This window comes from Salmo trutta, chromosome 35 (genome assembly GCF_901001165.1).
Source record: "Salmo trutta chromosome 35, fSalTru1.1, whole genome shotgun sequence".
In the NCBI taxonomy this organism is placed as follows: domain Eukaryota; kingdom Metazoa; phylum Chordata; class Actinopteri; order Salmoniformes; family Salmonidae; genus Salmo; species Salmo trutta.
Genome location: NC_042991.1, coordinates 25,698,443 through 25,715,132, shown reverse-complemented (window position 1 = coordinate 25,715,132; position 16,690 = coordinate 25,698,443). Strand labels below are relative to the sequence as shown.

The window sequence follows — 16,690 nt, the reverse complement described above, 5'->3', positions numbered from 1 at the left end:
TGTGGCAGTGTTTCATTGGTTCCCATGGCAACCGACGGGGACCCGGGAGGACGCGGTACGGTAGTGGGGAATTTGCGTCTCCGTAGCTTGCAAGTTAAAAACATGTCTCGTGCTCAAGCAGAAAGTGTGATCAAAAACATTATTCGAGAAATCGCCCAAGAATGTGCCGGAAAAGGGCATGCTGTGTCCGAAACTTTAGTGGCTTTCATGGTAGGTGCCTGGTTTACTAATTAATAACGTGGCAAGCGTTCGGTAACTAGCCGTGTGTGGTAATGTGTCGGTGTTTTACGGTCTAATCAATGATTTTCCTATTAGGTAAAAGCTGTTGTGTTGGACCCACGAAATCTATTTAACGTTGATCGGACTCTTACCAAGCAAGATGTTAGAAAACTTGTGGAAGTAAGTGCTTTTAATTATAACCGGTTTTGCTGGTAGCATGCCTGAGATCTTTGCGCAATGGGCTCTCAACGTCCGTGTTATTCCTTTGCAGTTGTGTGTGGACAAACTCATGGACCAGGGGAGCCCTACCCTTGACACAATCAAGATGCAAGTCTACTTCGACATGAATTACACATCTCGACGTAAGTGGGTGCTTTAAAATGCTCAAAGAATGCATTAACAATTTATGATGTATAAGGCGTACTAACTAAACCCTACCTGTTGTACCATTCATCAGTTTAGCCGCAAAGGTCTTGTTTTGTGTCCCAGGTGAGTTTATTGAGGAGCACCAGCGGGTACTACAGTCAAGGCTAGTCCCAGTGAGTCGAGAAATCACTGACAGCCGAGTGAAAACACGTGAGGATCTGGAGGGCCTTTACCGTAAGATCGTCAGCTATGTTCTGCTGCGCTCGGGCCTGGGTTCTTCCACAGACATCACCACAGTGCGAGAGGCTACGGGTAATCAGGACTATGTTATTGTAATTTGTACCACTAGTTAAGAATCACTATTCACAAAGATGGGAAAGGAAATGGTCAATTGTAATTACACTGTCCATCGAAGTGAGTTTTTACAATGTGGGAATCATCACATTTTCCAGCATTGATCAGTTTGTTCCTATTTTGCTCACAACTAACTGTGTGTGTGGTGTTTTGCAGCTGCCTTACAGAGCATCTTTCCCCAGTCAGAGCTGGGGACCTTCATGTCCCTCATCAAGAAGGACAAGGAGCAACAGCTCAACGACCTCAGCATGATTGTGACTGGCATCCGTCTCTTCAACAAAGACAGCAGGAAAGGAGGAGAGGGCATAGACGACTGTATGTTCCAAAATATCACATTTATGTTTTTTGATAGACCTTGATAACTGAAACAATTTCTCAGAGCTCCAAATGTGTATTTCAATTTTGTCCTCGACTTCCATATAGTGCCAGCTATTCTGAATGAAGCCATTCCATCCACCAGTAAAGACATTGAATGGGAGCTGGAGCTTTCTCAGAGTTTGGCCTGGCAGTACACATCCTGGCTGGAGAGGCTCCTGAACCCTGAGGTTGAGACCAGAGAATGTATTGTTCCCCTGGACATGCTTAAACAGGCTCTCTATAATGTACGACAACATGAAGCCTTTCTCAAAGTTATTTTGGTGAGTTAGCTAGAAGGTGATGGGCGTCATGACTTCAAGTCAGTACATGAAATTGTCCCAATGAGCAGTTCTTCAAGAGTATTGTGTTGCATAATAATTTGACCCGTTATTCTGATTAAATTCCTCACCAGGCAGATGTCATTCTATGTGCAAAGCAAGTTGAAACCCTACAGACTGAACTAGCGACACATATGAAGCTTTTGAGGGTCACCGTACATTCAAAGACTGCAGTACCCACTGCACAGGTTTTTGTAAGTACAGTATCTTGTGTGTGTGTGTGTATATATATATATATATATTTTTTTTTTTAAATTTATTTATTTTAGTAGTTTTGTTATGGGGCGGTTTCCCGGACACAGATTAAACCTAGTCCTAGACTCAAAAGCTAACTCGATGGAGAATCTCCATTAGAAAGTGTTTTTTAGTCCAGGACTAGGCTTAACCTGTGTCTGGAAAAAGGGCCTTTCAATGTCTAAGCCTCAACTCGTGTACTATGTATCCTCTTCCAGCCCCATTTCACAGCTCTGGCAAAGTTCTGGTCAGGTCTTCAAGATGAGATGGTGCTGTTGAGCATCCTCAGTAACATAATGGAGAACCTGCAGCCCTTCCTGGCTGCTCAGTCCCAGCTCTTCCCTGATGGTCAGTTGGAGGACGTACTGGGGTCGGAGATCAAGAAATACGAGCAGAGAATGAAGGAGTCTTCAGGTAAGTACTCTGGCTGCATCCCAAATGGTATACTATTTCCTATAGGGCCTGGTATAAAGTAGTGCACTACATGGGGAATAGGGTGCTATTTGGGACGTAGCCTGTGTTTATACCGCCACAGTAAAGCACTGCATTTCCTACATTTCTATCATTAGCTAATGATTTTACATGTTTAATTTGTAGTAGATAAATTGTTTTGTTTGTTTTTCACCTTGTCAGAAAACCGTATTGACCCCTATGAGATCAAAACACAAGAGTGGCTCTTGCCTGAGACAACAGCCAACTTTGACAAATTACCACTGCAGTACAATGGAATTTGTGGTTATACACTTGTGAAGAAGGATGGGCTTTTACTGCCAGGTATGTGGAGTTTTGGACGTGGCAATTGTATACGTTGTTGTACAACTGTTCATTCCCCCTTATTGAAAATATTCACCAGAAGTGATGTAATATGCCAACTTGTCTTCTTCTAACTGAACATTCCAATGCTGCATGTAAAATAGACTGTTGTTTCAGGCAACCCAAGCATAGGAGTCCTGAAACATAGGGAGAAATACTATGTTTTCAGCTCCAAGGAGGCAGCTTTAAGATTTGGATCCAAGCCAGATGAGTACATTGCCCATGTGGCAGAGAAAGCAAAGCAGTCCCCTGAGCTTATCCAGCTCCTCCAACTCCACCAACAGTTTGCCTGTGTCACTCCATATCCTGAGGTACAGTGCCTTCAGAAAGTATTCAGACCCCCTGACTTTTTCCACATTTTGTTACGTTACAGCCTTATTCTAAAATGGATTAAATAAAAATCCTTAGCAATCTACACACACTACCCCATAATGACAAAGCAAAAACAGGTTTTTAGAAAAGTTAGCAAATCTGTAAAAAATATAAGTACCTTATACATAAGTATTCAGACCCTTTGCTATGAGACTCAAAATTGAGCTCAGGTGCATCCTGTTTCCATTGATAATCATTGAGATGTTTCTACAACTTGATTGTTGTACACCTGTGGTAAATTCAATTGATTGAACATGATTTGTAAAGCCACACACCTGTCTATATAAGGTTCCACAGCTGACAGTGCATGTCAGAGCAAAAACCAAGCCATGGGGTTGAAGGAATTGTCCGTAGAGCTCCGAGACAGGATTGTGTCGAGGCACAGATCTGGGGAAGGGTACCAAAACATTTCTGTAGCATTGAAGGTCAGCAAGAACACAGTGGCCTCCATTCTTAAATGAAGTTTGGAACCACCAAGACTCTTCCTAGAGCTGGCCACCCAGCCAAACTGACCAATCGGGGGAGAAGGGCCTTGGTCAGGGAGGTGACCAAGAACCTGATGGTCACTCTGACAGAGCTCCAAAGTTCCTCTGTGGAGATGGGAGAACCTTCCAGAAGGTCAACCATCTATGTAGCACTCCACCAATCAGGCCTTTATGGTAGAGTGGCCAGACGGAAGCCACTCCTCAGTACATGACAGCTCGCTTGGAATGTAAAGACTCAGACCATGAGAAACAAGATTCTCTGGTCTGATAAAACTAAGCATGGTGGTGGCAGCATCATGCTATGGGGATGTTTTTCAGCGGCAGGGACTGGGAGTCTAGTCAGGATCGAGGCAAAGATGAACGGAGCAAAGTACAGAGAGATCCTTGATGAAAACCTGCTCCAGAGTATTTGGGACCTCAGACTGTGGCGAAGGTTCACCTTCCAACAGGACCCTAAGCACACAGCCAAGGCAACACAGGAGTGGCTTTGGGACAATTCTCTGAATGTCCTTGAGTGGCCCAGCCAGAGCCCGGACTTGAACCTGATCAAACATCTCTGGAGAGACCTGAAAATAGCTGTGCAGTAACGCTCCCTATCCAACCTCACAGAGCTTGAGAGGATCTGCAGAGAAGAATGGGAGAAACTCCCCAAATACAGGTGTTCAAAGCTTGTATTGTTATACCCAAGAAGACTTGAGGCTGTAATCGCTGCCAAAGGTGCTTCAACAAAGTACTGAGTAAGGGGCTGAATACTTATGTAAAAAAAAAAAAAAATTTTTTTTTTTTTAAGGAAATATCACAAGAATTTCTAAACCTGTTTTTGCTTTGTCATTATGGAGTATTGTGTGTAGATTGTGGGGGGGGAAATTATTTAATCAATTTTAGAATAAGGATGTAACCTAACAAAATGTGGAAAAAGTCAAGGGGTCTGAATACTTTCCGAAGCCACTGTATGTTCACTATGTCATAATTCTTCCATAGCATCTTCAGAACTTGCAGTAATATTTTTTTTACCCACAGTTCACTTAAATTTTGTCTCTGTAGATGCAGTCAGGGGAGAGACTGTTGGTAAAACCCATTACAAAGTGTGACAGCAGCACTCAGACAGACACTCATTTGTTGGAGACCAACATTGTGAAGTCATACGAGTGGAATGAGTGGGAGCTGAGGAGAAAAGCAATTAAATTGGTATGTGATTTTAATTGACTCTTGAGTGTACTGTTTCATTTTATCAGTGGTAGGTTTACCATGGTCTTCTTGCATGGATCTTTTTTATTCAAGAAGGTTAACTTTTATGTCCTGCCTTTGGCAATGGGCATGTTGTTTTTTCAGGCCAATCTTCGTAGTAAAGTGACCCACTCAATGCAGACTAATCTAAGTCACATGAGGAGGGATAACGTCACCCAAACCTACCTCCTCGAAGATGTTGCATGCCAGAGCAAGAGGGATGGCAATAGCAATGTCCCCAAGCCTCAGGTGTACCTGGCTGGTCTTCGAGGAGGGAAAACCAAGACTACACATATGATAAAAACAAACTTGACCAGATCAGTAAATGAATAACTTATATCTTCAAGCAATAAAGATAACTTTGATGGAAGTGCCAGTCTATTTGTTTTAAAAAATTGTTGGGCACATTGGCATGGGGGGGTTACTGCCCACAGAAAATTGTTGTATGCCAGTAAAAGAAACGGGTCATATTGTTTGGACTGAGGAAGGATAACATAGAGGGTTACACTTAGTCAAAACAGTGTCTGCCAAAACTGTCCACATAACCGACTGTAGGTGCAGGCATGTGCACAAGACACACAGCCTGTCATAGGCAAAGTTCGAGGGGTATGATCTCCATTGGCACGGCGTACTCCGACTTGAAAACAAGTGCACCCAAAACACCCCACTCCTTATCACATCCTGGGAGAATGTTGCAGGAGTGTCATTAGCTAGCACATTCACAGTGACAAACTATAGTATCCAGCTGCAGCTCTGGATGTCTTAATTGCATCAGTATGCGTTGACCCGTTCAGTATTCTATACATTATGTGGGTCCTAGGGGGGGGGGGGAGACATTCAGCATATACCTGATAACATTATGTGGGGGGGGGGAGACATTCAGCATATACCTGATAACATTATGTGGGTCCTGGTGGGGGGGACATTCAGCATATACCTGATAACATTATGTGGGTCCTGGTGGGGGGGGACATTCAGCATATACCTGATAACATTATGTGGGTCCTGGGGGGGGGGACATTCAGCATATACCTGATAACATTATGTGGGTCCTGGTTGGGGGGACATTCAGCATATACCTGATAACATTATGTGGGTCCTGGTGGGGGGGACATTCAGCATATACCTGATAACATTATGTGGGTCCTGGTGGGGAGGGACATTCAGCATATACCTGATAACATTACGTGGGTCCTGGGGGGGGGACATTCAGCATATACCTGATAACATTATGTGGGTCCTGGGGGGGGACATTCAGCATATACCTGATAACATTATGTGGGTCCTGGGGGGGGGGGACATTCAGCATATACCTGATAACATTATGTGGGTCCTGGTGGGGGGGACATTCAGCATATACCTGATAACATTATGTGGGTCCAAGTGGGGGGGACATTCAGCATATACCTGATAACATTATGTGGGTCCTGGTGGGGGGGGACATTCAGCATATACCTGATAACATTATGTGGGTCCTGGTGGGGGGGGGGGGGACATTCAGCATATACCTGATAACATTATGTGGGTCCTGGTGGGGGGGACATTCAGCATATACCTGATAACATTATGTGGGTCCTGGTGGGGGGGGGGACATTCAGCATATACCTGATAACATTATGTGGGTCCTGGTGGGGGGGACATTCAGCATATACCTGATAACATTATGTGGGTCCTGGTGGGGGGGGACATTCAGCATATACCTTATAACATTATGTGGGTCCTGGTGGGGGGGGACATTCAGCATATACCTGATAACATTATGTGGGGGGGGAGACATTCAGCATATACCTGATAACATTATGTGGGTCCTGGTGGGGGGGACATTCAGCATATACCTGATAACATTATGTGGGTCCTGGTGGGGGGGGACATTCAGCATATACCTGATAACATTATGTGGGTCCTGGGGGGGGGAGACATTCAGCATATACCTGATAACATTATGTGGGGGGGGAGACATTCAGCATATACCTGATAACATTATGTGGGTCCTGGTGGGGGGGACATTCAGCATATACCTGATAACATTATGTGGGTCCTGGTGGGGGGGGACATTCAGCATATACCTGATAACATTATGTGGGTCCTGGGGGGGGGGGGAGACATTCAGCATATACCTGATAACATTATGTGGGGGGGGAGACATTCAGCATATACCTGATAACATTATGTGGGTCCTGGTGGGGGGGACATTCAGCATATACCTGATAACATTATGTGGGTCCTGGTGGGGGGGGACATTCAGCATATACCTGATAACATTATGTGGGTCCTGGGGGGGGGGACATTCAGCATATACCTGATAACATTATGTGGGTCCTGGTGGGGGGGACATTCAGCATATACCTGATAACATTATGTGGGTCCTGGTGGGGGGGGACATTCAGCATATACCTGATAACATTATGTGGGTCCTGGTGGGGGGGACATTCAGCATATACCTGATAACATTATGTGGGTCCTGGTGGGGGGGACATTCAGCATATACCTGATAACATTATGTGGGTCCTGGTGGGGAGGGACATTCAGCATATACCTGATAACATTACGTGGGTCCTGGGGGGGGGACATTCAGCATATACCTGATAACATTATGTGGGTCCTGGTGGGGGGGACATTCAGCATATACCTGATAACATTATGTGGGTCCTGGGGGGGGACATTCAGCATATACCTGATAACATTACGTGGGTCCTGGGGGGGGGGGGACATTCAGCATATACCTGATAGCATTATGTGGGTCCTGGTGGGGGGGACATTCAGCATATACCTGATAACATTATGTGGGTCCTGGTGGGGGGGGACATTCAGCATATACCTGATAACATTATGTGGGTCCTGGGGGGGGGGGGGGACATTCAGCATATACCTGATAACATGTGGGTCCTGGTGGGGGGGACATTCAGCATATACCTGATAACATTATGTGGGTCCTGGGGGGGGGGACATTCAGCATATACCTGATAACATTATGTGGGTCCTGGTGGGGGGGACATTCAGCATATACCTGATAACATTATGTGGGTCCAAGTGGGGGGGACATTCAGCATATACCTGATAACATTATGTGGGTCCTGGTGGGGGGGGACATTCAGCATATACCTGATAACATTATGTGGGTCCTGGTGGGGGGGGGGGGACATTCAGCATATACCTGATAACATTATGTGGGTCCTGGTGGGGGGGACATTCAGCATATACCTGATAACATTATGTGGGTCCTGGTGGGGGGGGGGACATTCAGCATATACCTGATAACATTATGTGGGTCCTGGTGGGGGGGACATTCAGCATATACCTGATAACATTATGTGGGTCCTGGTGGGGGGGGACATTCAGCATATACCTTATAACATTATGTGGGTCCTGGTGGGGGGGGACATTCAGCATATACCTGATAACATTATGTGGGTCCTGGTGGGGGGGACATTCAGCATATACCTGATAACATTATGTGGGTCCTGGTGGGGGGGACATTCAGCATATACCTGATAACATTATGTGGGTCCAAGTGGGGGGGACATTCAGCATATACCTGATAACATTATGTGGGTCCTGGTGGGGGGGGACATTCAGCATATACCTGATAACATTATGTGGGTCCTGGTGGGGGGGGGGGGGGACATTCAGCATATACCTGATAACATTATGTGGGTCCTGGTGGGGGGGACATTCAGCATATACCTGATAACATTATGTGGGTCCTGGTGGGGGGGGGGACATTCAGCATATACCTGATAACATTATGTGGGTCCTGGTGGGGGGGACATTCAGCATATACCTGATAACATTATGTGGGTCCTGGTGGGGGGGGACATTCAGCATATACCTGATAACATTATGTGGGTCCTGGGGGGGGGGGACATTCAGCATATACCTGATAACGCGTTCAGTATTCTATATTACGGTTGAATGCTTTAGTATTGTATGTCATGTTTGATTACATTACATTAGGCTGGCAATGGAATAGTGGGCGTACAATATGAATTATAGGACGTACAGTATCTTTCATAATTTTTGCACCAGTATGATTTGACCCGTTTAGTATTATATTATGGTTGAATGCTTTAGTATGATATATTACGTTAGGTTGCATTACATTAGCCTTATTCTATTGATAGCCTATCAATGGAATAGCAGTTGTACATTATAATACAAATTTTAGGATGTACATTATCCTACTTCTTGATTTCAACCATACAAATGCTTAGAACAAATTATGTATGATGTGTATAGTAGTTAAATGACAATCCAGAGTCATTTCTGCCTATTGGAGAGTTTGTCCGACCTCCATTAAGGTGTTTTAAATGCCAAAGAGTGGGACTTGTAGCGGCTCTGCAAAGGAAAGAAAATATGTGTCAAGTGTGGAGGGGAACAAGATTATGGGGGAGGGAATGGATGGATGGATGCCGGGTGCAGAAAAAGGCTAGAGGGGCCCAAAGATATAAAATTACTCGTAATGTGTCTTATGCAGAGGCTGCAGGGCAGATTGGTGGAACAAAATCAAATGTATTTATATAGTCCTTCTTACATCAGCTGATATATCAAAGTGCTGTACAGAAACCCAGCCTAAAACACCAAACAGCAAGTAATGTAGGTGTAGAAGCACGGTGGCTAGGAAAAACTCCCTAGAAAGGCGAAACCTAGGAAGAATCCTAGAGAGGAACCAGGCTATGAGGGGTGGTCAGTCCTCTTCTGGCTGTGCCGGGTGGAGATTATAACAGAACATGGCCAAGATGTTCAAATGTTCATAAATGACCAGCATGGTCAAATAATAGTAATCACAGTGAACAGGTCAGGGTTCCAGAGTCGCAGGCAGAACAGTTGAAACTGGAGCAGCAGCACGGCCAGGTGGACTGGGGACAACAAGGAGTCATCATGCCAGGTAGTCCTGAGGCATGGTCCTAGGGCTCAGGTCCTCCGAGAGACAAAAAGATAGAGAGAATTAGAGCGAGCATACTTAAATTCACACAGGACACCGGATAAGACAGGAGAAATACTCCAGATATAACAGACTGACCCTAGCCCCCCGACACAAACTACTGCAGCATAAATACTGGAGGCTGAGACAGGAGGGGTCAGGAGACACTGTGGCCCAATCCGATGATACTCCCGGACAGGGCCAAACAGGCAGTATATAACCCCACCCACTTTGCCAAAGCACAGCCCCCACACCACTAGAGGGATATATTCAACCACCAACTTACCGTCCTGAGACAAGGCCGAGTATAGCCCACAAAGATCTCCGCCACGGCACAACCCAAGGGGGGGCGCCAACCCAGACAGGAAGACCACGTCAGTGACTCAACCCACTCAAGTGACGCACCCCTCCTAGGAATGGCATGGAAGAGCACCAGTAAGCCAGTGACTCAGCCCCTGTAATAGGGTTAGAGGCAGAGAATCCCAGTGGAGAGAGGGGAACCGGCCAGGCAGAGACAGCAAGGGTGGTTCGTTGCTCCAGTGCCTTTCCGTTCACCTTCACACTCCTGGGCCACTACACTCAATCATAGCACCTACTGAAGAGATGAGTCTTCAATAAAGACTTAAAGGTTGAGACCGAGTCTGCGTCTCTCACATTGGTAGGCAGACCATTCCATAAAAATGGGGCCCCATATGCCTCCAGCTGTTTGCAAAGAAATTCTAGGGACAATTAGGAGGCCTGCGTCTTGTGACCGTAGCGTACGTGTAGGTATGTACGGCAGGACCAAATCGGAAAGATAGGTAGGCGCAAGCCCATGTAATGCTTTGTAGGTTAGCAGTAAAACCTTGAAATCAGCCCTTGCCTTAACAGGAAGCAAGTGTAGGGAGGCTAGCACTGGAGTAATATGATCCATTTTTTGGGTTCTTGTCAGGATTCTAGCAGCCGTATTTAGCACTAACTGAAGTTTATTTAGTGCTTTTTCTGGGTAGCCGGAAAGTAGAGCATTGCAGTAGTCTAACCTAGAAGTAACAAAAGCATGGATACATTTTTCTGCATCATTTTTGGACAGAACATTTCAGATTTTTGTAATGTTACGTAAATGGAAAAAAGCTATCCTTGAAACAGTCTTGATATGTTCGTCAAAAGAGAGATCAGGGTCCAGAGTAACGCCGAGGTCCTTCACAGTTTAATTTGAGACGACTGTACAACCATCAAGACTAATTGTCAGATTCAACAGAAGATCTCTTTGTTTATTGGGACCTAGAACAAGCATCTCTGTTTTGTCTGAGTTTAAAAGTAGAAAGTTTGCAGCCATCCACTTCCTTATGTCTGAAACACAGGCTTCCAGCGAGGGCAATTTTGGGGCTTCACAATGTTTCATTGAAATGTACAGCTGTGTGTCATCCGCATAGCAGTGAAAGTTAACATTATGTTTTCGAATGACATCCCCAAGAGGTAAAATATATAGTGAAAACAATAGTGGTCCTAAAACGGAACCTTGAGAAACACCGAAATTTACAGTTAATTTGTCAGAGGACAAACCATTCACAGAGACAAACTAATATCTTTCCGACAGATAAGATCTAAACCAGGCAGAATGATGGAGATCATAGGTTCAGTCCTGGAATAAGTGGACCTACTGTAGGAAATGTTGCCTTTGTTGGTCCAGACACGGATACGAGACCTGTTCAGAAATCTTGCTTTCACAAATGTGTTGTTTCAAAGGACACCTTAATAGTTAATAAAATTGACTTTATAGCCTTCATTGGAAAGGTTATCAACCTGACTGCGTTTGTAGAAAGAACAACTGCCAGGTTGAAGATCTTTGTGGAAGCAGCAACAGAGTTTTTAGAAGAAACAGATGTTACTGTCACTATGATTGTAGATATGTTGACTCCTAATAATACTAATGATGGAATGTCTAAGTATGATCATTTTTATTTTATTTAACCTGTCAAGTCAGTTAAGAACAAATTCTTAATTACAATGACGGCCTACTGGGCGGACGACGCTGGGCCAATTGTGCACCACCCTATGGGACTCCCAATCACGGTTGGTTATGATACAGCCTGGAATCGAACCAGGGTCTGTAGTGACACCTCTAGCATTGAGATGCAGTGCCTTAGACTGATGCGCCACTCAGGAGCCCATAGAATTATGGTTTTTGTTATCCTTCAGTGGAATGACAGAAGTTTTATTGCTAACAGTCAGGAGTTTAACAAATATGTAATAGAGTTAGAGATCAAACCTGATGTGATATGTGTTCAAGAAACATGGCTTAGACCACATCTTGATTTTATTATTCCTGGTTATTGTTCAATCAGATCTGATAGATCAACTGGACAGGGTGGCCGGTGTGCTACGTACATAAGGGAAGGTCTTGTATATCGTAATATTACTGTCCCATATGAATGTGTGATGGTGGACAAGGGTTGTAAAAATTATCTGTAGCGATGTTGATGAAATTGGGCTCTATAGGGATATGGTGCGGCGACTTTAATGCACATAATATTTTATGGGGAAGCACACATACAGTGGCTTGCGAAAGTCTTCACCCCTCTTGGCATTGTTCCTATTTTGTTGCCTTACAACCTGGAATTAAAATAGATTTTTTGGGGGGGTTGTATCATTTGATCTACACAAAACATGCCTATCACTTTGAAGATGCAACATTTTTTTATTGTGAAACAAACAAATAAGACAAATAACAGAACTTGAACATGCATAACTATTCACCCCCCCAAAGTCAATACTTTGTAGAGCCACCTATTGCAGCAATTACAGCTGCAAGTCTCTTGGGGTATGTCTCTATAAGCTTGGCACATCTAGCCACTGGGATTTTTGCCCATTCTTCAAGGCAAAACTGCTCTAGCTCCTTCAAGTTGGATGGGTTCCGCTGGTGTACAAATTCTCAATTGGATTGAGGTCTGGGCTTTGACTAAGCCATTCCAAGACATTTAAATGTTTCCCCTTAAACCACTCGAGTGTTGCTTTAGCAGTATGCTTAGGGTTATTGTCCTGCTGGAAGGTGAACCTCCGTCCCAGTCCCAAATCTCTGGAAGACTGAAACAGGTTTCCTTCGAGATTTTTCCTGTATTTTAGCATCATCCATCATTCTGACAAGTTTCCCAGTCCCTGCCGATGAAAAACATCCCCACAGCATGATGCTTCACTGTGGGGATGGGGTTCTTGGGGTGATGAGGTGTTGGGTTTGCACCAGACATAGTGTTTTCCTTGATGGCCAAAAAGCTACATTCTAGTCTCATCTGACCAGAGTACCTTCTTCCATATGTTTGGGGAGTCTTCCACATGCCTTTTGGCAAACACCAAACGTGTTTGCTTATTTATTTCTTTAAGGAATGGCTTTTTTCTGGACACTCTTCCATAAAGCCCAGCTTTGTGGAGTGTACGGCTTAAAGTGGTCCTTTGGACAGATACTCCAATCTCCACCGTGGAGCTTTGCAGCTCCTTCAGGGTTATCTTTGGTCTCTTTGTTGTCTCTGATTAATGCCCTCCTTGCCTGGTCCATGAGTTTTGGTGGGCGGCCCTCTCTTGGCAGGTTTGTTGTGGTGCCATATTCTTTCCATTTTTTAATAATGGATTTAATGGTGCTCCGTGGGATGTTCAAAGCTTCAGATATTATTTTATAACCCAACCCTGATCTGTACTTCTCCACAACTTTGTCCCTGACCTGTTTGGAGAGCTCCTTGGTCTTCATGGTGCTGCTTGCTTAGTGGTGTTGCAGACTCTGGGGCCTTTCAGAACAGGGATATATATATATATACACTGCTCAAAAAAATAAAGGGAACGCTTAAACAACACAATGTAACTCCAAGTCAATCACACTTCTGTGAAATCAAACTGTCCACTTAGGAAGCAACACTGATTGACAAGACATTTCACATGCTGTTGTGCAAATGGAATAGACAACAGGTGTAAATTATAGGCAATTAGCAAGACACCCCCAATAAAGGAGTGGTTCTGCAGGTGGGGACCACAGACCACTTCTCAGTTCCTATGCTTCCTGGCTGATGTTTTGGTCACTTTTGAATGCTGGCGGTGCTTTCACTCTAGTGGTAGCATGAGACGGAGTCTACAACCCACACAAGTGGCTCAGGTAGTGCAGCTCATCCAGGATGGCACATCAATGCGAGCTGTGGCAAGAAGGTTTGCTGTGTCTGTCAGCGTAGTGTCCAGAGCATGGAGGCGCTACCAGGAGACAGGTCAGTACATCAGGAGACGTGGAGGAGGCCGTAGGAGGGCAACAACCCAGCAGCAGGACCGCTACCTCCACCTTTGTGCAAGGAGGAGCAGGAGAAGCACTGCCAGAGCCCTGCAAAATGACCTCCAGCAGGCCACAAATGTGCATGTGTCTGCTCAAACGGTCAGAAACAGACTCCATGAGGGTGGTATGAGGGCCCGACGTCCACAGGTGGGGGTTGTGCTTACAGCCCAACACCGTGCAGGACGTTTGGCATTTGCCAGAGAACACCAAGATTGGCAAATTCGCCACTGGCGCCCTGTACTCTTCACAGATGAAAGCAGGTTCACACTGAGCACGTGACAGACGTGACAGAGTCTGGAGAACGTTCTGCTGCCTGCAACATCCTCCAGCATGACCGGTTTGGCGGTGGGTCAGTCATGGTGTGGGGTGGAATTTCTTTGGGGGGCCGCACAGCCCTCCATGTGCTCGCCAGAGGTAGCCTGACTGCCATTAGGTACGGAGATGAGATCCTCAGACACCTTGTGAGACCATATGCTGGTGCGGTTGGCCCGGGGTTCCTCCTAATGCAAGACAATGCTAGACCTCATGTGGCTGGAGTGTGTCAGCAGTTCCTGCAAGAGGAAGGCATTGATGCTATGGACTGGCCCGCCCGTTCCCCAGACCTGAATCCAATTGAGCACATCTGGGACATCATGTCTCGCTCCATCCACCAACGCCACGTTGCACCACAGACTGTCCAGGAGTTGGCGGATGCTTTAGTCCAGGTCTGGGAGGAGATCCCTCAGGAGACCATCCGCCACCTCATCAGGAGCATGCCCAGGCATTGTAGGGAGGTCATACAGGCACGTGGAGGCCACACACACTACTGAGCCTCATTTTGACTTGTTTTAAGGACATTACATCAAAGTTGGATCAGCCTGTAGTGTGGTTTTCCACTTTAATTTTGAGTGTGACTCCAAATCCAGACCTCCACGGGTTGATAAATTGGATTTCCATTGATTATTTTTGTGTGATTTTGTTGTCAGCACATTCAACTATGTAAAGAAAAAAGTATTTAATAAGATTATTTCTTTCATTCAGATCTAGGATGTGTTGTTTAAGTGTTCCCTTTATTTTTTTGAGCAGTATATATATAATAATAATATATATAATAAGATCTGGTGCAACCAATTACCTTCAGAAGTCACATAATTAGTTAAATAAAGTCCACCTGTGTGCAATCTAAGTGTCACATGATCTCATATACACACACATATATATATATATGAGTTCATGATCTCATATATGTGTGTATATATGAGATCATGTGACAGATCATGCGACACTTAGATTGCACACAGGTGGACTTTATTTTACTAATTATGTGACTTCTGAAGGTAATTGGTTGCACCAGATCTTATTTAGGGGCTTCATAGCAAAGAGGGTGAATACATATGCACGCACCACTTTTCCTGGGGGGTTGTTTCAGATTGACATCTTTTCACCAATTTGGACTATTTTGTCTATGTCCATTACATGAAATACAAATCAAAATCCATTTAAATTACAGGTTGTAACGTAACAAAATAGGAAAAACGCGAAGGGGATGAATACTTTTGCAAGGCACTGTAGATGCTAATGGTACTATTGTCGAAGATATGATGGAAACAAGAGCATTAATGTGTCTTAATGATGGGTGTGGTACAAGAGTTGATGTTAGAGGGGTTACATACTGCCTGGACCTCACAATGGCTTCTAACTGTATTGCATCTATGTATGAATGGAATGTAATGAATGATTCTACTGTTGAAAGTGATCATTTCCTGATTTCGTGTACAATGAACTGTGATGTTACTATTCCAGATAGAGTACCATTCAGAAGATGGGGCTTTCATAAAGCAGGCTGGGACAAGTTTGGTGATCATTGCTTAAAGTCTGGACAGTTGTCTTTAGAGAGGCCGGTTGCTGTATGTGCTGCCTCTGTGACCTCTCTGAGTTTGAGTGCTGCAAATTTATATGTACCAATGAGTGAAGTGGGTGAGAAAGGGAAGGTGGTTCCTTTGTGGACTGAAGAGTACACTGCGACAATTCAAGAAAAAAATAGGGCTTACAGAGTGTTGTGTAGGAATATGACTCCTGAGAATCTAGTTGATTTCCAAAGGAAGAGCGCTTTAGAACGCAGGATCATTATGTCTGTCAAGATAAATGCATGGAGACAGTTCTGCTCTACAATAGGCAGGGGTACTGAACTGGGGGATGTATGGTCTATGTTGAAGAAGATGACTGGAAGAAGCAAGCCCACTCGAGTTCCAGTTTTGGTTATGGGTCAAAAAATGTCCGTAACTGATAAAGAAAAAGCTGACTTGTTGGGGAAGACATTTTCTAGGGTACATAGTGGGGTTAATTTGGCTGAAGTATATAGGCAACGCAGGTGGGAGATTTTAAATGCTCATGTTAATGTGTATAAGAAAAGGGATACTGCTGACTCTTCCTTGGATGCTGTTTTTACCATACATGAGATGCATTCAGCCTTAATAGGCTGTGGATATACAGCCCCAGGTCATGATCAATTGTGCTGTGATGTTTAAGCATCTACCTGATGAGGTCAGATATGTTCTCCTGGGCTTATTTAATAAGATTTGGAGTGAGGGGCTTAGACCTTGTTGGAAAAGTTGAGTAATATCACCTTTTGTAAAGCCTGGTAAGGACCTTTCATGTGCTGATAGTTATAGACCAATAGCACTGACCTCTAACTTGTGTGAACTGATGGAAAAGATGATAGTCAATAGATTGTCATATT

The 16,690-nt window shown here is 44.6% G+C and overlaps 1 protein-coding gene across 1 annotated transcript; it reads left to right on the top strand.

Annotated features, from left to right (window-relative positions):
- The first annotated feature begins 14 nt into the window (after window positions 1–14).
- cfap206 (cilia and flagella associated protein 206) lies at window positions 15–5,135 on the top strand. Its single transcript, XM_029733967.1, has 12 exons — window positions 15–210; window positions 316–399; window positions 491–581; window positions 709–897; window positions 1,096–1,254; window positions 1,363–1,577; window positions 1,709–1,828; window positions 2,087–2,282; window positions 2,502–2,642; window positions 2,799–2,992; window positions 4,583–4,726; window positions 4,871–5,135. Exons 1-12 carry the CDS (start codon window positions 25–27, stop codon window positions 5,096–5,098), a joined length of 1,947 nt encoding a protein of 648 aa, XP_029589827.1. The 5' UTR covers window positions 15–24; the 3' UTR covers window positions 5,099–5,135.
- The last annotated feature ends 11,555 nt before the right edge of the window (window positions 5,136–16,690 follow it).